Genomic DNA, 22,924 nt, shown 5'->3' with positions numbered 1-22,924 from the left:
AGGAGGTAAAAGATATAATTAAGAAGAAAGGCAACACCACCACAGTGATAAAGCACACTCAAGATTTTTTTTAATTAAATTACCAGCCAATTAATTTTATGAAAATGTAACTTGTCATTTCAACCAGAAAATGTTATGTTTGTAAATCTTACGTGAATGAATCATGTCGATCGTACATAAAAATAATCCATTTAAAAGTTACTAATTTCAATCATGTTGATCCAAATATGATACTGTTAAATTGGATACATTAGTAATCGCAAGGAATTGTGGGGTTCCATTTTCTTTGTCTATCTGGGCAGATTGGGGTCTATGTGTGAGTTTTTGTCCATGGGTTTTATTGTCTAGCTGTTTTACTCTGTTTTAACAAGTGATTTAAACTGATATGTTTATTTCTTTTCTGCACCATGAGTTAGAGTGTGGGAGAGGATGACGACCAAACCCCTTGTGCGGTAAACTGTTCATGTAACTTAAAACAGAATTCGCGTTATTTGAGCTCCTGTCTTGTGATGTGGGACATTACTGCGTATTTAATGTCTTTGATGTGAAAATTAAAAGACCCACTGGTTGAAACTTAGGGAAACTTTATCAATGTCAGATGTATAAATAAAATGAAAGCAAAAAATTAAGTTATATCAACATAAATTGTGTTAGGTAGTCATACAAATTTAAGTTGAATAAACTTAATTTAATGAGGTGTGACCAATTGAAATGATTCAACTAGGTTGGATCAACTTTTATCCTTTGAGAGTGAGCAACAATATTAATTTAAAGTTGGGTCCAACTGCAGTAGTTAGATTGAATCAACTTAAACTTATTAGTTTGAACCTAAGTACATTAAGTATGACCAATATGATTCATTTTTGTTCAAGTAACGCTGTCTAATCATGTGGAAATCATTTCCATAATTTTTTTATGTTCATTCAAAGTGAACTTTTTTTGAGTGTAGTTTACCTGCTTTGTTTTGTCCTTATTCAATAAAGGAACATAATTTTACACATTGTGTTTTCATATTTTAATGGAATGTGTATTATTTTATATGACAGAGTACTAGGGCCCACTAAGGCAAAAAGGATAAAGTCATAAATTTACGAGGCTGGTTCTTTCTGCAGAAAAGCAACATATTCTTTTTACAGTTTTGATAGTTATGAAAATGTGATACTTCATATTCTGGCACATCAGCATGTCTTCGTTTATGAAACCATACTGAAGGACAATTTCACGAAATGCCCCACATCTGTCATTTTAACAACTGTCCTCCTTTAAAACAACTGGTTACAATATTATGACTTGTCTTTTTTTCCCTCTGTGGCCCTAATATTCTATCATTTTATATATAGCCTTATAGTCTATGGGACACTGTAAATTATCTAATGATAGCAACATCATCTAAAACTCATTATTTATCCAAAATGATTGAAATTAATGATCACGAACGTTTAAATAATGACAGCGGGTCTAGTTATATGTGATAACAATGTATAGTGAGCAATGAAATAACTATTGGTTTCCATTTGTGGCGACTGCTGACTGACATTAGGGATGAGATTAAATAGATCCTGGAATTTAGCCTGGTCTGGAGCAGGCTAGCTCCACAGAATAAATCTCCATGGTAATTTATACCATAACATATCCTCCTGCCCCCTATCCAGCTTTAGTGCAACCGGATTGAGGATCAATTGAGCCAGGATCACCAAGATATCCCTGCTTAATCCCTTATCGTACTTTTGTGCAACAGGCCCCAGGTTATGTTCAGAGCATGAGTTGCTATGGGAACTAAGCATACACTTAAAATACCTCTGGTTTTGGAACCGAAAGCTGAGGTTATACGTTTTCCTTAGCCTAAACCTACCGTGGTAATTCACATAACCTGCTTTTTGGAATACCCCCCAGGTCAAATAGGGACATAGCCTACATATTCGTTTTATCGCGGGTATAACCAGATTCCACCGTTTTATTTTGTTGTTGGTTTTTGTTTCTTTGTTTTTCTGTTTGTTTGTTTTGGTCCTATCGCTTTGTCATTTCTTCCTCAGAGACAATACTTTTCCTGTGTCGTGTTTACGTTCCAGATGACGTCATCACGCTACAAGAAACATGCGCAGGCGCACGGCCTACCAAGGAAGGAAGCAAAATGTCGCTAGAAGACCCGTTTTTCGTTGTGAAGGGGTGAGTTGAAAGAAACCGAGTCAAAAATCAACTTTATCCTGAGAATGTTGTTAAATGTGTAACTTTTTTAAAAAGAAAAATGTAAAATATGTTTTTGTGCTTCTTGAAAAGTTATGAAAGTTAGCGCTGTTAAAGCGAAGTAGCACCGATGCTACAGTGAGTGAAGAGAGGAGAGGCGTTCAGGCTGTCAGTGTCAGTGTGTTCATGTTTGAGAAAAATGTTCTGAGAATTAAGGGGTCGTTCACTGAACGCGTAGGCTGCTTTCAGAATAAGGAGACGCAAAGGAATGCGTCATTTTAACTAGGAGAACAAGAGAAGCGAAGAAGCTGTTTTTAATTGAACAAATAACTGTTTGTGTTGTTGTTGTTGTTTTCTGCTCTTCAGGGAGGTGCAGAAGGCGCTGTCCCGTGCCCGGAGTCTGTTTGATAGATGGGAAGAACTGTTGCAGGATGGGACACAAGTGAGCCTTTAAAGACTGTTTGGCATAGACATAAACATCAAACAACAGTAGGGGTGTAACAATTCATTTCAACAACTATTCGATTGATATTTTAATTTGTGGCTAACGATACAATTCAATAATCAATATGAACAATTCGATTCGATTTGATTCACTGATCTAAAATCAATCCAGGACATCTTTACCCAAATTAATTCAGTCATCGTGACTCAGAGATAAATAACTGGGTACTGAACAGTGCAGGTGAGGTTTTTCAGATTTGTTGTTTTCCTTACAAGATAATTAAGTGTAAATTTAATATGTGTACAAACAAACAAGTAAACCAGAATTAATATGTAATCAATTCACATTTTAGTTTGATAAAATTCCGCCCACTGCTGTTTTTCCACATCAAAATAATCCAAACAGAACATTATTAGAAAATTCTACCACACTGTATGGTCACATGTCTTTGCAAAATTCAAAGTGTTTCCACACATTGGACTGTTATGATGGTTTGATCATTTTTCGTTGCCATCCCGTGTGTGTTGTCTGTGTTGTTTTAGTGCGCTACGTTTTTAGGGGATTTATTTTTAGAATATTCTTAAAGCACATTTTCTTATCTACTGCTGCACAACAGTGTGTAGTTGCTGTACAGAGGCGTTTTTAAAGCATATGATTGCATTTACACGTGTAGTTAATTTTTAATTGGATTCTCCACCAAAGTGGTCAAGGCTATAACTGATAAGAAAATAAGTCATAATGACAGAAAATGTCATCATTGACTTGACTTTCGTGCATTTTTATTCAAATTAATCTGCTGCAGCAAGAGGATCTTATTTGACACAAGGTTTATTTTATTTTGAAAGGAATTTTTATGTGCTGCTGTAAAAAACAAAAGAAATGAAAGATGTTTTACATTGAAAAAAACAGTACTGTTATTGTTCAATTATTGTAAATATTTTAAAGCTACAAATGAATGGCTTAATGGCCACAAAAGCAAAAATACGTTATATTTTTCTAAAATTGAAGTGGGAATTTGCGTATCTCGCTGGGTTTTTTTTAATAAGAAATTAAATCAAATGGCTCTTTGTGTGTTAAAGGTTGCAGACTCCTGGTTTACAGGAATCCCAAGCTAAAGTTGGGATTTTAACTGCTGTCTTGAATTTCCTTTGGTTACTGTGTCAACCAGAATTCCTCAGAGTCTCAAAGATTTGACTCCATACACTTAAATAAACAGCTTTAATGAAAAAAAGCCTTTATTTTTTGTAAAACTTAACCTTTATTTTCTTAATTTGAAGTGTTTTAACCTACGTCGTACTTTCCTTGTCATCTCAGGTGAGTCGAGATGAGCTGGATTGGAGTGCCAATGAGCTGAGAAACTGTCTGAGGGCCATAGACTGGGATCTGGAGGACCTCAGTGAAACCATCAGTATCCTTTATGCACAGACAACTCTTTAACGCCCCACTCCAATCATCTTTTGATCTATTTTCAAAGCGTTTCCAGTGGAGTTTTAACTATGATCATGATGTTTTTAGCCAAAATATGAAAAAAAACAGTTGTTTTCTAGGACAGTGTTTCTTCAGAGCGGCAGGAGTTCATCAGAAATTTGGCAGAACTGTAGGTGCGGAGCAACCATGCCCCCTCGTTTCTCTCCTCGTCGCTGAGAGCTCGGAGCAGGGAGCTTGTTACCCCACCAACGGATTTTCTTTGTAACACACAAGCTTCTTTTTCAAACTGCATTTTTTTCGTCTGCTCCAATCTTACAACCATTTGAATTAAGAAATACTCTGAAATGCAATTTGAAGCTTTATTTTCTTTTTCTATGTCCTCAATCATGAGAAAAATTGTTAAAAACAGAAACACCATTTTCATGGGAGTGGATCTTTAAACGTTATTGTAGGTCAACTAGCATCAAATGGAGCTAAATAACCCTCTGTTTCTCTGTGTTGAAGGATAGTCTTTAATGTTCTACAGTAGTTTTTGTCATCTTGTGAAACAAATCAACAGTTAATCCATCAAGTTGTCTACATTTATTACTCCTATGAAGGAGACATGTTTCCAAGTTTTTAATTTTGTTTTTTTACAAGAAACAAAATTTAGTACATTACATTTTTAAAAAATTGTTTTAGTTTTTTTTCAAATGTTGAATTCTTCCTTGACCAGCTCAGGCATCGTAGAGTCCAACCCAGGAAAGTTCCGGTTGGGTGAATATGAGCTCCAGGAACGGAGAGACTTTGTGGAACGAACCAGAACATCTGTCCAGGTAATCTCAGCTGTTTAAATTTAACATTTTATTTTTCTGCACGTCTCAGGAATTTAATTGTGAAAAAAAATGTAACTAAAGTGTTCCCTCACTTATCGCAGTGGTTACGTTTTCAAAATAAACTAAAACTTGCAAAGTACAATTAAATCATTTTTAAGACGGTAAAACCTCTTCCTATACACTTGATCCACTTTTCTCTTAGAGACATGAACATTTTCACACTTTTCTCTCTCGTTTAAACTCCCAAAGCTCAAACCTTCCTAGAAAAATAAGTCCAGTATTAAAGAATAAAAACAAAAATCTGATCATGTTAGAAGATTTTGATAGGTTTTGCAATTTAAACAAATTCTTTACAGCAGACATGGCACAGAGAAAATTGATTGACAAGGTCTGCTAGCAGTCAGGACACAGAACACAGTGGGCTGTTTAAAAAAAAAACATGCAAAATTGCAGTGAAAAATCCCCAAAGGCTGAACCACCATATAGAAAGGGAGCCTGTATGTTTCACAGACAAGTCTGCCTTCAGGTATTTTTTTTAAATGGTGGCTGTGTAACATTTGGTTTAAGATTCAATTATTTACAGTTTCCTATGTGTAAATGTGTGATAAATGCTTCAACTTAGCAGTGATCGTGTTTGTAGTGAAGCTTCACCAACAATATAAATCAATGTGATCTTACAATAAAAGCATTTCAGGTGAGCGTTCAGCAGCAGAGCCTACTGTGGAAATACCGATTTTCTTTTTTTTTTCAATTTTCTTTCTTTTCCAAAGCCTTCTTAAACATGAAATGAAACGTCTTAATGCCTGTGCTTTGATCTTTTTCATTTTAATTAACCAAAGCTAATCTAAAGCAGCTGAATAAAGTCCGCTCTGTCTGTTTTTGTCCTGGACACCCATTAGCCCTTTGAGCTCAGGCTTTTCTTTGAAAAAACATAAATATATTTCTTTCGTGACCCAGCCGCTGCACTGTTCTTAAAATAGGGCAAGTGAATCATCCAAAGCAGAGAAAGAGTTCTACCCAGCGGGAGCAAAAATCTATCAGGACGTTTGTCTTCGGTTTTTGGCACAGCAGTAACAGTTTCCACATGCCCACTATTAATCAGCTTCTGGAAAATGACGGGATTAAAACTGTTTGTGTGTGTAGGAAATGAAAGATCAGCTGTCCAGCCCGTCTGCTGTGGCTCAGGCAGAGAAAAAGAACCGGCAGGTCAGTGAACGCTTGAACACAAAGGTCAATCTAAACACAACCCTCTGAGTAGATGTCTCTTAAGTGTGTGATGTCTTTGTCCAGGCTCTTCTGACTTCAACAGGCCCGGACAGGTCCACAGGGCTGGAGGCTCACCTGGTTTCTGCAAACTCCAGATATATCCAGGAGCAGCAGGAGCAGCAGCAGGTAGACGGGTGGAGAGAAGGAGCGGTAGCGGTAGAGCAGAAGAGCACAGCAGGTTTTGGTGGTTAGTAGACAGGAAGCTGTGAGTGGAAGTGGGGATTTGGGGGAATTCACAGCACTTTTGTCAACTCAGAATCTATTTAAAGTCAGAAAACAAGAGTGTCATGTTGGTAAACCAAACAGGAATTGAATCAAAAGTCACCTGGAGACTGATCGGTAGAATCTAGATCTTCGTCTGGTGTGGAGGCTTCTGAAAGTGTTGGAGCTCTTGATTTTCCTCACTGCATTGTGGGTTGACAGCTGTGTTGCGTAATGTAACTGTGACATCATACACTGTGTCATGTTGTGGTTTTGGATGGAAAAGAAGAACATTTTTTAACCTCATAAATATAAAATATATTATTTTTTTTTGCCTTTTGAGTTGTTTTTGTACTACCAGCTTCAACTTAAAAAGCTGCGGCTCCTGCGCTGCGGGGTTGTTGGAGTTAGTTTCCCCAGTAACAGTGTGACTGTGTGCAGCTGATCATGCAGGAGCAGGATGAGCAGCTGGATTTGGTGTCGGGAAGCATCCGTGTCCTCAAAGACATGTCCGGACGGATTGGAGACGAGCTGGACGAGCAGGCTGTGTGAGTTTATTTATGTTCACACTTCTAAGAAGCTGATTCACTGTTTCCTCCTAAAAAAGATGAGAACTGACTGAAGCTTCCTTTGAGAAAATGACAACATTTTGAAAATCATCATCCATCCAAAATCAACCATGGCGAACATTACAGTCAGCTCTGTTTTTAACTGAGACAGATCAAAAAGTTCTCTGCGGATCTATGTAAAACTGGGCAAGGCTGCATGTAACGTCCTGAAACTTCTGTCCAATCACAAGGTCTAAATACTATTACGTTGTCTAAGCCTGCTAGAAGGCCCTGCTAGAAGGCCCTACACCAAATCAAAACCTGATTGGTTGAAAGAAATGAATGACTGACATTGATTTTGCATTGGAAGTCCATCAGAACTCATGGTGAAGGCCTCTTTTAGCTCTGACCTGCCTGGCAACAAAGGACAGCTGATGTGTGGTTGGTTAAATGCTCCAGTATGAAAATACGTCTGTCTGGAAGCAGCATAACCAACATAAACACAATAAAAGAGAATGGACAGACCATTTGGAATTATTTAATGAATATTTAATAAATATTTAAGGGACAAAACATTATTAACACATGATTCAGATATTTTTTAGGCCTTCAGAGAAGGCCCTGACGGCCTACCACTGAAAAAAAATGGCAAGCAATTTTAGAGCTATCCAGCAGTACAGTTTTGAGCTAGATGCCAGCTCGGACGAGGAAAACAAAGCCGTTCATGGATCTGTTTGTCTGCAAGTGGATGCATCAGAATGGGGCGGAGCAGGGAGCTTGTGGCTCCACCACCATATTTTCTACATAACAAATAAGCTCTTTTTCTAACTGCATTTTTTCACTGCTCCTGATTCACAATGATTTGAATAAAGAAATACTCAGCAATGCAATTTTACGCTTAATTTTCTTGATATATGCCCTTCATCATCAGAAAAATTCCACAAGAGCATATCAAAAACAACAAATACACAATTTTTATGGCAGTAGGTCTTTTAAGCCAAGCCAGTTGTTCTGCAGACAGAATAAAAGTTTCTCCTCTCCTCCCATGTTATTCCTATTCATGTATTATTGAGGACCATTTACATTGTCTAAATCTGTTTCTTGTCTCCATTGTTTTAGCATGTTAAACGATTTTGGAGACGAGATGGATCAGACGTCATCCCGTATGGATTCTGTCTTAAAGAAGCTGGAAAAGGTGTCTCACATGACCAGCAGTGAGTATATGGACTCAGAACTTTACAGCATAATCTGTGTTAAACATCATTTTTAAAAGCAAAGATAAGCTGAATATAGATACTAGATTTTCTGCACGTGTTCTATTTTTGAACTTATGTCACATATAAGGCACACACCAAAATAAGACTAATTTAGACAAAAGACAGAAGAGTTATGCGATGTACACACGCTTGTTCAGTGGCCACGTGTTTTGTACATAGAGGCTGAAAATGGGATTAAAAACACGCATGGACTTTGACATGGACTTTTCATTGGAAGTGATCACTTGAACGGACGTTTCTGAGCTCGGTGTGAACGTGGCGAGATGTTCATCATTCAGTCAGACTATTAACTGCATTCACACTAACTCTAGAACTTGTTTGTGACACGCAACATGTTAGCCACATTAGCGTATTCACAATACCTGTAGCTCCAAATCTTGTTTGCACCATGTAATAAAACAGACGGAGACCGCTATAATAAACATTACTGTGACTGCGCTAACTCCTAACCTTGGTAGGAACAAGTGAAAAAAACAGTCCAACACAATAGCCATGCTAAAAACGTTAGCTGCATTTGCATATTTAAAATACCTGTAACTCCTAACAATGTTTGCAATGTATAAAAAAAAAACAGGCCGACAGCAATAAAGCAAATATTCCTGTGACTACATGAACTCCAAATCTTGTTAGTACTGTAAACCTTTGTTTTTCGCGGGGGTTACGTTCCAAAAAGAACCCGTGATAGGCAAAATCCATGAAGTAGAAACATTTATTTTTTTTACAATTATTATATAATTAAATACTCTATTATTGAAAAGAAAGAACAAACCATTTTACAGGCTCAAGCATTTGTTTCACAAATCACAGTACTTTAGAAACGTTTTTTCCAACAAATAACTTCTGTACTTTACTGTCAAATAATTATTTTAATCATCAATGTGAACAGAAGGCTTGAAATTGCGGAGATTAGCCCCTCCCACCGCAACCCGAGTAATTGGATTTAATGGGAGAAAATTAAAAATGATTATGAAAAAAATACAAAGTACAGTGGGACAAATAGCGACTCAGGTCTATTTCACTGCCCTTCAGACTGAGCCGCTGCATCCTGACTCCGCTCTGCAGTGTTTTCTCCTTGAAGCCCGCGGTGCAGCTGTGTTTGTTCGGGGGAAGAACATAGTGATGGGCAGTTGTTGTCGCTCTTTTTTCTATGGGTTTTAGAGAAACTCGAAATTGCAAAAGAATTTGCACGTATGTAATGGAAATTTGGCAAGCTGATTTACTTATGTGTACATATTAAACTGCAACGTTATTGACGCACAGGTAGAGAAGAAGCAGTGACTTTTTAGCCAATCAGAATACAGAACCCAATGCACGATGCAAATCCGTGAAGTAGTGAAACCGTGAAAAGTAAACTGCGTTATAGCGAGGGATCACTGTAACACGTAAAATAAAACACAGTCCCAAACTACACGTTAGCCGCGTTAGCATATTTACAATAACATCCAACCAAACATTTTGACAGAGCGCCTCTCAAAATAACCACAACCACAATGAATCGGCTCCAGATTATAAGGCGCACTGTTGTTGGTGTTTTTTTAAATGAAGGCTTTTAAGCCGATTGTAGTGCAGAAAACACAATCGATTAAAAAGAAGAAAAAAAGAAAAAAGCTTTCTTTTGTTTTTTGGGTGTTTCTTGTGAAATTGTCTCAATATTGTTATTGCAGGATCTGTCATGGATCAATGCTTCATCACTAGGTGTGCAGTAAAGTCTCCAGGGCCTTAATGTGTGACCAGATTTATTAATTTTGCGGCTCCAAAAAAATCCAGGGTCGCACGAGCCGTTGTGTAGAGTAAAAAAAGAGAAAATGTCTATTCACGCGTAATTTTCGACATACGTGTGGCCAGTGCTGACTTTTTTTTTTTGGATACACGAACCCAGAGGAAGGGTTAAGGTTAGAATTATGGATACAGTTAGGGTGAAACCACCAAATGATTCCTGAGAGCAGCGATTATGTTTGTTTCTGCTGCTCACCGTTCCTCCAGGGGATGGATCAAATGTGGAGACTCTAACTGAACGCATGCAAATGGGAATTTGTCAGTTGTAATTTTGTTTGTCAGACTTTACAGCAGAAGATTTTTACACATATGTAGATTTTTGATGTGCAAGTTCTCCCATTGTATTTTACAAGTTCTCGGATCAAATCTACAAGCTCGTCCTTTTTGTTACATATTTCCCTTCATATCTTGCTCCCTTCAGGTCGGAGACAGTGGTGCGCCATCGGGGTGCTGGTGGCCATCATGATCGTGGTCCTCATCTTGTTCTTCGCTCTGTGACGTGGATGACCTCGCACACCTCATCTTTGCTCACAGACTGCTCCTCATTAGGATGAATGGACACAAAGAAGAACACCCCGCCCCCCCCCTTTTGTCACTCCTGTTCCTAATGCTGAGAAGTGCCCGGTATCCTGCAGAGGGGGTCTTGTCTTCTCTGTTTTTAATTAATCTGGTTCCAATGGGGGTGGGGGTCTCTAAGCAGTGGAGTTTGAGGGCGACACACGCGGTATTACCTGTTTTTTATTTGTACGTTATTTTTAGAAAGGATGGATTGCGATGGGGGAAGATGTGATTTGGAACGAACAAATCCGATCTGTAGGTTTTTATCAAATCAAGTGGTGATGTTATGTTCTCCTGGAGGAGACCCTTTGCCACCTGCTTCCTGCCATTTCTTAAAGCAGCATTCATTAGGACTAAATCGAGAAAACTAAAGATCTTTGCAATCAACAGAAATAACACAGGAGGGTTGTTGCCTTAAATATATTTTTGTACTGTTTGAAATGTTCAGCAGGCTGATGATTGGTCAGTATTGGAAAGATGCATCGGTTTGGTACGATGGTGCCTCTGCTGGCCGACGGGCTGCAGATCCATTCAACGTTTTTGTTTGTAAAAGAAAAAAAAACAGCTGCAGTGGGCAAAACAACAAGAGAAAGTATAAAGTTGCCAAACAAACCATTTAATGTTCCCCGATGGTGCTCCGCGTCAGCCGTGCGGCCTCACGCCCCCGCAGATGTCTGAGCACACCATTGGCCGGGGCTGTGTTGCTCTCACTGGGTGATGACAGATAACCTTGGCTTGGAGCGAATGGCTTTGCCTCTTTTATTGAGAAGCTTCAGCTAATGAGGAGGAATAGTTGCTGGGCAAGATGACTCCATGTGGAGCCCAGGTTTAAACCCACAGCGCCCTCTGCTGGACGCTTTGTGTGATATCTTTGTATCGTCATGCATCAAAGTGCTGTACATTAATTACCAAATGCATTTGTTTATTTAAATATTATTGTGCAAAAACTTTACTTTGCCTCTGTCTATTTTTAATCCATCTGCTTTGATTCAAACTTTATTTCTCCCTCAAAATAAAACCAAAAAAGTTTTCAATTTTCTTTGATTATCTCAGATACAGATCAACGCCTGGAATCAAGGAAAACTTTTTTCAGGATTCAGATTTTTAAATATTTTCAGTGACTATACAAAGTCTTACAATTTAGAGGCACTAACACAGAGGTCCTGGGGATTTTTAGGCATCACTTACAATTTTATACCCTCTAATTTTATTGCGAAAAAGAAAAAAGTACCATAACTATCTAAAATAAGGAGGGACAAATTCTCTCAAAATTACACAATTTTTTACATGACTTTTCTCAATTAATAGTACAATTTTGTTTTGTTTTTTCAAATTTAACTTGAGGATTAAATAGACAAACTCTTGACTTGTGTCTTTATTTGTTCAGGTTTTAATTAGAAATACTGCACCAACTTGTGTACGAGAGACTTACTTGCAGTACACTCCTGAAAACAAAATCAGAATCAGCTTTATTGGCCAAGTACAGTGCATGTACAAGGAATTTGGTTTTGGTGTCTTGTGCTCTCGCGCAAACTAGAAAGATATAAAAAAGTGTAAAGGAGTTAGACAAGAGAGGATAAATAATAAAAATAAAGTACTATGAGGTAGATGTAGGAATATTTAAACATAACTAAATAAAAATACAACAGCAGTTACGGTGTGACAGTTTCTGTGGTTTTGTTCCGTGTTCTTGAGTGGTCAGGAGTTCATTAGAGTTACAGCTCGGGGGAAGAAGCTGTCCATGTGGCGAGTGGTTTTGGTGCGCATAGTTCTAAAGTGCCGCCCTGACAGGAGGAGGCTGAAAAAGTGGTGTCCAGGATGAGAGGTGTCCTTTGCAATTCTGCCAGCCCGCTTCCTGATCCTGGATCGGTACAGGTCCTGAATGGAGGGAAGAGTAGATCTGATGATTCTCTGTAGTCTGTTCATGTCATGTCTGGTAGCTGATCCAAACCAGACCGTGATAGATGTGGTCAGGACAGATAGGATTATTGCCGTGTAGAAGATGGTCAGCAGCTCCTGAGGCAGGTTGAACTTCTTGAGTTGTCGCAGGAAGTACAACCTCTGCTGAGCCTTTTTCCGGAATGAGTCGATGTGAGAGGTCCGGTTAAGGCCCCATGAGATGGTGGAGCCTAAGAACCTATGTGAGTCTGTTGAGGGGGACAGTGGTGTTGAGAATTGTGAGTGTGTGAGTGTGTGTGTGTGTGTGTGTGGGGGGGGGGGGGTGGTCCTCCTGAAGTCCACTGTCATCTCCACCGTTTTGAGTGGGTATCCCATCTGTCTCTCAGAGCAGCAGTTAAGATTAGGATTGAGTTTAGCTGTGCAGAAATGCAGGTTGAGGAACTGTAAGTAGTTCTGAAAATAACCTGACGGCAGTAAACAAGTGACCGACACACCAAAACGCCACTGAGGTTAGGTTTGGCAGCAGGGGCAGGAGGTCACTGCTCACTGCACTTTAAAGCCTGACTTTGGCCTTTAACGACCCACTCCCATAAAAATAATTTTAAAATGTTCTCGTGGCATTTTTCTGATGATGGAGAACATATTTAGAGAAAATTCAGCTTAAAATTTCATTTTGAAGTATATTTTATTTAAAACCCTTCTGCTATCTTAGATGACCCCACCCTTACATTGATGTGTTCTTTTTACTATGACAAAGATGGATAAAGGTGGAAAGATTTCATGTAATCCATGGACACCAGTGAGGTTCACAAATCATCAAAGAAAAAAGGTTCAGCGCACTGTCTAGTGGGTCTAGATGACCCAACTCCCAACGTTAAAATGCCTAGGATAGCACAAGGGTTACATCGTTGTGAGTCAGGAGCAGATGAAAAACATCCCTGTTTGAAAAAGAGCTTATTTGTGATGTAGAAAATACGCTGGTTGCAGTGGCGGTTTATGATATGGGCGACATGGGTGGTCGCCCAGGGCAGCATTTTCCAGGGGGCAGCACAGTTGGAATATCATTCAGTGTTTCCTTTCTGTAATATGAATAGCGGAACATCTCCATCCTCGTCATCTGAAAGTTTCATTTTAAACGCTAGACAGCGCCCTCTGCTGCACGACAGTCCTATAAGCTGTAAACTTGTACCAGCCTCAACTTTTTTTTGTTTTATATTCATATTAAACTAAACCATAATACGCAATTGTAAACTTCTGAGTCGTAATTGGGTAACCGGTGTGGCTCGCCCAGGGCGTCATTTATGCCAGAACTGCCACTGGCTGGGTGGGTCACAAACTCCCTGCTCCGCTCAATTCTGATGCATCCACTTGCAGACAAGTAGATCCATGCATGTCTTCATTTTCCTTACCAGAGCTGGCATCTGGCTCAAAACCATGGCAGGTTGGCTCTGATAATGCTCACCATTTTTGTTGTCCTGGTAAAGTAATCTTGGGGGTGTGAGGGGCTAGCCTTAGAGCGCGTAACCCTTGTGCTATCCTAGGCACTTTGAAATTGGGAGTTGGGTCATCTAGACCCACTGGACAGTGCTCTGAACTTTTTTCTTCAATGATTTGTGATCTTCACTGGTGTCCATGGATTACATGAATTCTTTCCACCTTTATCATGGTAGGGAGAACACATCAATGTAAGGGTGGGGTCATCTAAGATAGCACAAGGGTTAAACGAAAGGTTGTGGAAAATGAGGTCAGGCTCACTCCACGCCAATGGTCCACCCACAACTCTTAGGCGAATTTTTGATGAGCTACTCCTGTAGGTGTGTTGCCTTGGCAAACATTTTTCTGTGTGTGTGTGTGTTTTCTGGTAAAGCAAATAACCTTGAGGGCATGGAAAAGCAGGCTTTTCTTTGTTATTTATTTATTTTTGGAACCACCAACTGCCCCATTTGTGCCCCCAACGACTGGCTGCTCTAGGAGACTGGAGACAGAGACACTTCCCTGGACCCTGAGATCAAAAATCCATCAGCTGTTTGGACGTTCAAGATGGGTATCACTGTACAGGGAAGACAAAATACATCTTTTTTTTCCCTTCAAGTCTTCTAAAGGAGCATAAAACCGGGCAGAGGTAATCCCAATGACTGTGTAAGAGAACTAGACCAAGTGGGACATCACCCATGGCCAATGGCCTACTTCCAGTTCCAAATTAAGTAAATTCGGTCCCCATTTTTCCCCAGTACAGATTTAACCAAATTTGAAGCCAGAAATTGTGAGTAAGCAGTGTTTCGTCCGAGTCAGGCTGAGTTATTATCTCTATGGTCATCACTATCACCAATCAGGAGTGAGCTTGTTGAAAGGTCACACCTCTACTACTTGAAAGCTTTGGGAGAATCTGCCAATCAAATGTCTCAATGTAAGACCACATTCTTTTATTGAGGCATCTGATTGGTCTGTTTATAACTAAAATAACTTGCACTACTTAAAAATATGGAGAGAAAAAAGATTAGCAAGAACATGTTAAAAAAAAGGTAGCAGATCAAGAATTGTTCTGACAAATAAAATGACTGACTTATTTCTCATAAGAAGTCTATGGGATTTTCTTGAAACCAGCTGGACTACAACTTGCTCTGGAGTATAAATCATAGACGCCAAATAAAAGCCTAATAATGAGGGGGAGGGGGGGGGGGATCATTTATAAGACGCACTTTTGAGATAAATTTATTTAGCAAAATATGTGACCAAAACGGACATTTGATCTTGAAAGACAAATCATAGTAACGGAATAAACAATAATTGACTGAATATCTACATGCTTCACTGCCATAATTATATTTAGCTTCATGAAACATAGGAGGAATCTAGTACTTTAGTAAACAATTATTTATATAATCATAAAATAAAGAACATGCTAACAAGTCGAATAAACTCTTGGCATCACTTTAAAATCGCTAAATCCATTCTCATCGTCTGCGTCAGTTTGAAAACAATTCAGCTGAGTGTGGCGCTTCCTCTGTGTTGCTGTCAGTAGCAAATAAATGATTCACACACCGACAACACCCTCTAGTGATTGTCAGTGAAAAAAATAACGAACACATGAACCTATGTATTTTTGAAAAATCACATACAAGTTGCACCAAACTAAAAAAAACGTGACTGCTCTTCCTTCCAGTTGTCGTATACAGTCATTGGGTAATGCGTACAACCTGTGGGTAACTTTTCCAAACAAAAAAAGAACAGACCAAAATCTTTGTTACAAACTTTTTATTAAGATATTCCGAGTTTTTCCCCCTAAATTTGAATCAGTCTGGTTTCTTTTTCTCTTTACAGTAGTTTATGTGCAATCACCTTATTACTGGGTCACAGTTAGGAATTCACATAGTTATTGGCACTTAGAACACATGAGGGAAACACTGGCATGGGGCAGGGCAGGGGGAGACTGGATGGGACAAGGTTTGGTTAGAGGTATGCGGTGTGTTTGTAGGGGTGATGTTGTTATTCTCTTTCAACAGTAGATGCTACTGCCTTATTAGGATTTTTTCTGTTTTTATAATGTTCAAAAGCTGTTAGTTTTCCTTTTTCTGGTCTATGGAGAATAATAAAGGATAATAGCTCATGCTGCAAGTGCACATCTAACAATCTTTCATAGTGCCTCTATTTCTTAATGTACATTTGATATATTTATATATTTATAGTGAAAAACGAACAGACTTCTGCGGGGTGATTTCTTTTTACCCAACAACACCAGAGACAAGAAAGTAAAATAGTCGCTAAACAGGCGCTAATGACAATGTGAAAGCCCCGCCCCCCCATGAATCTGAGGTAAGACTGTTGACGTGGACTCTCGGCTTGTGTAAAAAAAACCTGCACTGTGTATTTAAATGGCCTGCAAGCGCTCAGCTGAGGGTCCGTAAAGAAAGAGGGAAGAAACTCCGAACTCCTTGCAGCTGCTGCCGTGCAGCTTCAGCAGCTCAGAAGGCTGCTCCAGATATTTGCGGCCAATTCAGGTATTTTATGGCTGAGAGCTCCCGAGGTAAACTGGTAATTGTTTTTTTTCAGTGACTGCATAAAGGTGCACGCACATCCTGCAGTGCAGGTGTGGATGCACGCTTCCGTCTCAGAGGTTAGTTTCCACACAAATGCATGTGTGTGTGTTGTCTCTGGTGTGTAGGGATTTGGAAACAGTTTTCTGGATATAAAAACAGCAGAAAGATCAGCCCCTGAAGTTTAAGCGGTTCATGGAGGCTGGGGGGAGGTGAGGAGGAAGAGGTGGAGGAAGGCTGTAAGGCTCCGCCAGAGTACGTGGAACTGCCCTCCATACAGGAGAAATCCACACGCTCGGGTTCAGGTGAGAACTTTAACCTCCATTTTGTCGTTTGTTGTCAGTTGTCTGCTCCACGTAGGAGCCCTGCCATGGTCAGCCCCCCATCCCCCCTCACACATAGGGGAAGACAGATTGATGGGTTCAGCCTCATATTTCCTACAGTAAACAGCTTGTATCATTGATAAAATAGAAAAAAAGGCAACAACAGTACAAAAAAAAATATCCATGATAGAAATAATAAAGAAATCCACTTCTGGTGCCGACATCCAAAGCACAGAGTGACAGAGTAACATAGTTAGTGTGCTCAGAAAGGTGCAGCAGGCTTTGGCCTCACAGCCCAAAAGGTGCTTTTTGTGTTATATACCCCTATTTACCCCACCCACCCTCCCACCGGCCACCTCTGCGCTTTCTGTGGATCAGCAGGAATCACATGTAAGACAAGCTGAGTCATGGATGGAGGATCAAAACACACATAGTGCAGTGGCTCTCTTCTTTTGGAAGCTGAGTCAGCAGTTTTTGACTGGGTCTTATGGGCAGCAGAGGTGTGGATGTTCTGGAGGCTGAATACAGCGTTTGAGGTTCAGATTATTCTCCTTAGAATAGATTCTTCCACCTAGTTAAACTGTCATCCACCACCAGCTGCAGTAACCGCATTGAGCCACTAGTTGGCGTTTGGACAGAAAAACAAAAGAGATAAAAAGCAGCTATTTAAAAAAAAAAACAACTAAGGGCTATGTCTACATTCCTTCCGTACTCCCTAACTGCTAAAAAATGATATACTGTGGGAATATCCAGTGCCCTGGATTTTATAAGCAATGCGAACACCATGCTCACTACTTTTTTTTGTGTGTGTAAATGCCACATATGACGATTTTCCAAAGTTTATAAATGTACAAAGACTATTTTTAATACACTGTATTCTGAAAATGTAAACTTGGATGGGTTATAAAAACATACATTTAAATATTTTTTCCATGTTAAAAATTGTTAAAACGCAATGCACTGTGTCCTATATTCACCCATCTACGCTCAGCTACGCTCAGCCACGCTCAGCCACGCTCAGCCACGCTCAGCCTGCGAGCGTCTTCCATCCACGTTTCAGCCGGCCTTCTGTCCTGCCAGCAGCTACAGTTCAGGAGAAACCAAACATGTGTCCCCCCCGCCCACCCACAGCACCTCAAAGCTTTTCTTTTCCTAACACCATTCTCTCTCAGCCTGGCAGCTCTAAAACATGTTCATTGTTAGTAGATTTCCTTTAAAATGACTTTCAAGAACTACAGTAAATTAGAAAGTGAACAAAAAAAAGTTGAATTTGAAGCAACAAAGTTAGAAATAAGACAAACAACAGCAAACATTGACCAGTCTGAACAGGTCCAGAGCTTGTGTGTGTGTGTGTGTGCGTGGGGGGGTGGGGGGGTGGGGGTGTCAGAGCATGGGCTCCATCACATGATCGACTTGTTTGGAAAAGAAGTTTGTCGTTATTTATATGCTTTACGTTTTCTGGACTCATCTCTGGAATCATCATAGCTTTGAGCATATTTAACATATAACATTTTTGCGCCACGATCAGCTTTTATTGCAAAGCGAAGGAACTGAAGACACTTGTTCTAAGCTGCTTGGTGTGTGAGGTGAACTCTTCTGCACTTTCTTTGCTTTTGATTGTTTAACCAGTTATAAACTTCTGTTCAGCATCCCAAAAGGAAACAGGCAAATATTTACAGATCACAGAAGCACCGATCAAGCACCAAGACGGGGTCGTCTTGTGTTCATCTGCAATGGTTCCTCATTGACTGTATACGAGAACTGAGCTGAGTGCCCCCCCCCCCCCCCCCCCCACACGCACACGTTCCAAACAGAAAGTACCTGCTGGTCACAAAAGGCCAAAATCCCATCGACTTCTATAGAGAAAGAAACTGCATTTACTTGTTTTATTTATCAGAATAAACATTCCTGATCTGATGCATTTTTTGTTCTAGCTAATCCTATTTTTTTCCCGTTAAATTGTTTTCTCTAGTGCAAATAATTTAAGTTAAAAACTGACCAATCAGGTGTCTAAATAAAAACATGTGGTCTCACGTTGGACATTTAAAATGCTTGATTGATGGATTCTCCTGAGCCTGCTTTAAAATGGCAGGCGTGTGAACTTCCAACAAGCCCACTCCTGATTAACCAATCATTGTTTACTGATGCTGTCCGCTTTCAATATTGCGACATCGGTACTACTAAAAAATTGCCACTGAATTGACATCATTTTACTGGAGTCAGAAGGAAGTCGTTTTTCATAGGTTACATCTCTCAGTCCAGTTCGCGTATACCACACGTGTCAAACTCAAGGCCCGGGGACCAAATGTGGCCCTCAATGTCATTTTATGTGGGCCGTGAAAGCATACAAGTTTTTAATTTCTTCAAATAAAAATTGTTGTGTATTTATTCATTTCTAGGTGGAATCTGACTTGAAATATTGGATTGGGCAACTATACATCAGAACTTAAACACTGTCCATATAACCTAACCTGTCAGAATCAAATGTTAAAGGATTTATGCTAAAGTAACAAGCAAACATGTTTTTTTTACGCAACTGTAATTGTCACTTTAAAAGGTTATAATGAATAAATAATGAGTTAATTAACATTAAGGAGTAGTTACATTTACTTTTCATTACAGTTACATGTATAACTTGTATCTGGCCCTTTGAGGACAGCCACTATCCTGATGTGGCCCTCGCTGAAAATGAGTTTGACACCCCCGGCGTATACAGTCAATGGGTTCTCCTCTCCCGTTAAGTGAAATGGGAGAATTTTGCAGTCTGGATGATGGGAGATCGGATGTACACTTTTAATTTCTTTGCTTTTGCGGATGTGAAGCATCGCAGTGTCTGAAGAGACGGGAAACCTTTCGATCATGTTGCAGAAACTATCAGTGCAATTCTGCCTTAAAACCGGTTAAAGATCCACCTCAACAATTCTCTATCCAAAAGCCCGAACCCATGTGGAAGAAAAAGCCTCTTCCTAATCTCAGACATCAATCAAATATCCTCTCTGATGTTTCACTTGACTTTCCTTAGAGGATTTCAGCTTTAATTATTTATTCGACACACACACATCCTGAACCTTGTCGCTTTGTAGGGTGATATACTCTAAAGGCAAACAAGCTTTTTGTTTTAGAAGCAGAAAACCCCATCCTCCTCCTCCTCCTCGTCTTCCTCCTCTCTGTCATTAGTGTCTTCTCCTGCCTCTCATCCTCGTGTCTTTGTCTGGAGTGAAGCATCGCTGGTGTGACAGCAGAATGCTGCAACGCCTCGTCTGTTCTGCCAGATCCTTAACAAACATCTCGTCAGGAACAGCAGCACCTCCTCCTCCTCCTCATCGCACAAGTCAAAGATAATTAGAATTCTTTTCTAAAAGCATTGCTTACTTGTTTTAACATTCACCTCATGATTGGCTGCGTCTGTCACGTGGGCTTTCTGATTGGTCGGCCACAGCAGACAGAAGAAAACAGGGACAGACAGAGCTTCCTCATCAATAGTCGATTATAAAATGTGCAGGGAGTACACACACACACACACACACACGCGTGCAAAACACACTCTGATGGTCAGATGTCCCCAAACCCAAAGACATTCATATTTGCATTCAAATGGCAAACACACACACAGGTATGAGCATATTTGGCAGCCTCAGCCACTGTCGCAGACAGTACACAAACACACACTCACACATACTCAGAGGATGAAGACGTAGAGTGCGCAGAGTTCGGCAGGCATTTGCATTCTGTGGAGAAAATGGAGCTGAGACAGAAATGAAACAGCAGTGCATGGAAAATGACGGTTGGTGTAATGAAGCAACAAGGGACTGTCAGTGTTTAGCTCCTTTTCCTGTGTATGTGTGTGTTTGTGTATATGTGTGTGCGCTGAAGGCAAATGACAGACAGACGTGTGTGGCTTTGGGAAGGAAAGGTAAAGCAGACAGAGATGTAAACAAAGAGGAAGAAACAAAGAAAGGTGACAGAGAAGTGAGTGGAAGTCCTGACTGCTGCTGTCCCAGGCAGGACTGCGACTTATGCTGCGTTCACACCCGGCTCGGAAATGTGCGTTCAACAGACCACTTATGTAAACACTGGTTTCAGGCTTCACAACCCTCGCGTTCACGCGTCGCTACGCAAGTTTCTAGCTCCATTTTTGGGCTCTACTTACAAAAGCACAGCCATTGAAAGTTAAACCAATTGAACGTCAATCAATCAGGGACTTGAACTGGGTAGTGACGTTTGGTAGCGTCCTTTTCAAAACACTAAAGTACCAACTGTTTGAAAAGTGATCATAAAGGAGAAATTTGTAATTGTGGTTTGTTAAATGACACCAAGTCTTTCATGGTTGAACGACTTCAGCACAGTTTGTAACTGTGGAAATGCAGATGTGTGTGTGAGCAGAAAAGTATACTGCTCTCTTGGCAAGCTAACAAAACAAACAAAGAAAAAAATCAAATAGCCACTCATCTAAACCTCTGTGTACATACCGCCCACTTATTCACACATGCACGCACACACTCACAGATATGTGCAGACCTATTGGAGCTGAGCACCCCTACCACCCACACAGTCGCACACATGCGCAGTGACTGCATCCAGCCAGACACACACGTATGCAGCACATAGATCCAGACACAGCCCAAGCCTGGCACGGGTCTACGCAAAACACACACACCGTCCAAAGCTCTCTCTTTCTGGGGAGGGGGCAGGCATTACCATGGCATAAATGGAGATGAAGGGAGACGAGAGAAGAAGAGAAATAAAATGCAGGCATACATTAATATGCATTCAAATGCAACCCCATTCACACACAGATTCAACAAATACCTCCAAAACGCACAAACACATGCATGTGTGCGTGTATTGGCTCACACTAAATTACCCAAGTGCTTGAGCTCCCGCCCCTTCCTCCTGCAGATTTTATTCTCATGAGACAATGCTCCTATGCAAAGCACAGATAATACACCCCACCCCTTCTTATTGCCTGTTTCCCCCCTCCTCATTGTCTAATCCCATGAATCTTCAGGAACTGTGGGAGTGTCCATTCCCAGGTGTGACATTCTTCCTAGCAAACAGGAGTTTTCCCAACACTCCACCACCAAGCAGCTACAGTCTGCAAAGAGAAGACCTCAACTGAAGAGGCTCAGGATGAAGAAATGCAGAAGTGTGTGCTTGAGAAAACCAATCAGGCATCTAAGGTGACTGCAGACATCACCACCATCTCAACAAAAATGGTTCCATTTCTCAATAATTTTCTTTTTACTCTTCTTCGTCATGCAACAGTTCCTGCAACACGGAACCCCGAATTCTCATGAAATTAGACAGAACCTGCAACATTAATATCCAATTTCCATCAGTCACTGAACAAGAGCCAAACTAGAAAATCGAAGCCATTATCCCACAGGAAATCTCTGTTTATTTCACACAGCAGGAGAATTTAGGAGCCACAGAGTGCATTTTTGGGTAGTTTTGCAACGACTCTTCTGCTCGTTTTATGAAGGGGAGGCGGCAAGAAAATATCCGTCACAACAATAGCTTTGATATGAAACAAATCGCCTTTCAATTCATGAAGCCTGATTTGACTCCACGGACAATAAGGTGCTTAACATTTCCTCTATAAGAAAAGGAAACATGAATAATAATACTGCCAGCTTCCTTTTGGGTTCAGAATACTGAGAACGACATTTTTGTTCAGTGTTTGATGGAGGTTCACTAAATATTTCACACCTGAAGATGTTGCTGCTGGAAACCAACTATGTGTGTAGGGTTCATAAAAATGAAAATCCTCTTTTTCCTTTTTTTTAAGAAACCGCTGCAGTCTAAAATTTAGGAGAGCCGTTCTCATTAGGAATGGAGTTAAATAACATCAAAGCAGCATGATGCTCTGTAAAATATAAGAACAATGCGTTCCCTTTAGAACTCAAAGAGCCTGTCAGTCACTAAGTGTTTACACATTTGAACACTTTTAAAAGAAAAGCAAATTCACTAAAAAGTTCTGTTACCAAGGACCAAAAGGAAATAGAAAGTTGGCATAAATAAAAGAAAAATTAACCAGCTGCTGACATTGTTGATATTATAACTTAAAAAAATAATTTAAGTAGGAAAAACACTTAATCCAAAAGTTTTACCAAAACCTGCAAGGATCCCTCTGAAAGGTGGATAAGATGAATCTGCTGGTGAAACGGTTG

General features: G+C 40.0%; 1 protein-coding gene across 1 annotated transcript; it reads left to right on the top strand.

The window, feature by feature from the left end:
- The first annotated feature begins 2,059 nt into the window (after positions 1 to 2,059).
- On the top strand, positions 2,060 to 11,450 carry stx10 (syntaxin 10). The gene is made up of 9 exons (XM_004084216.4): positions 2,060 to 2,166; positions 2,551 to 2,626; positions 3,944 to 4,037; positions 4,778 to 4,872; positions 6,016 to 6,078; positions 6,163 to 6,264; positions 6,781 to 6,887; positions 8,007 to 8,101; positions 10,362 to 11,450. The coding sequence occupies exons 1-9, from the start codon at positions 2,132 to 2,134 to the stop codon at positions 10,436 to 10,438; spliced, it is 744 nt and encodes a 247-aa protein (XP_004084264.2). The 5' UTR covers positions 2,060 to 2,131; the 3' UTR covers positions 10,439 to 11,450.
- The last annotated feature ends 11,474 nt before the right edge of the window (positions 11,451 to 22,924 follow it).

This window comes from Oryzias latipes, chromosome 1, assembly GCF_002234675.1.
Source record: "Oryzias latipes chromosome 1, ASM223467v1".
Taxonomy (NCBI): domain Eukaryota; kingdom Metazoa; phylum Chordata; class Actinopteri; order Beloniformes; family Adrianichthyidae; genus Oryzias; species Oryzias latipes.
Note: the sequence above shows the minus strand (reverse complement) of the source record. Positions and strands in the feature narration are given on the sequence as shown.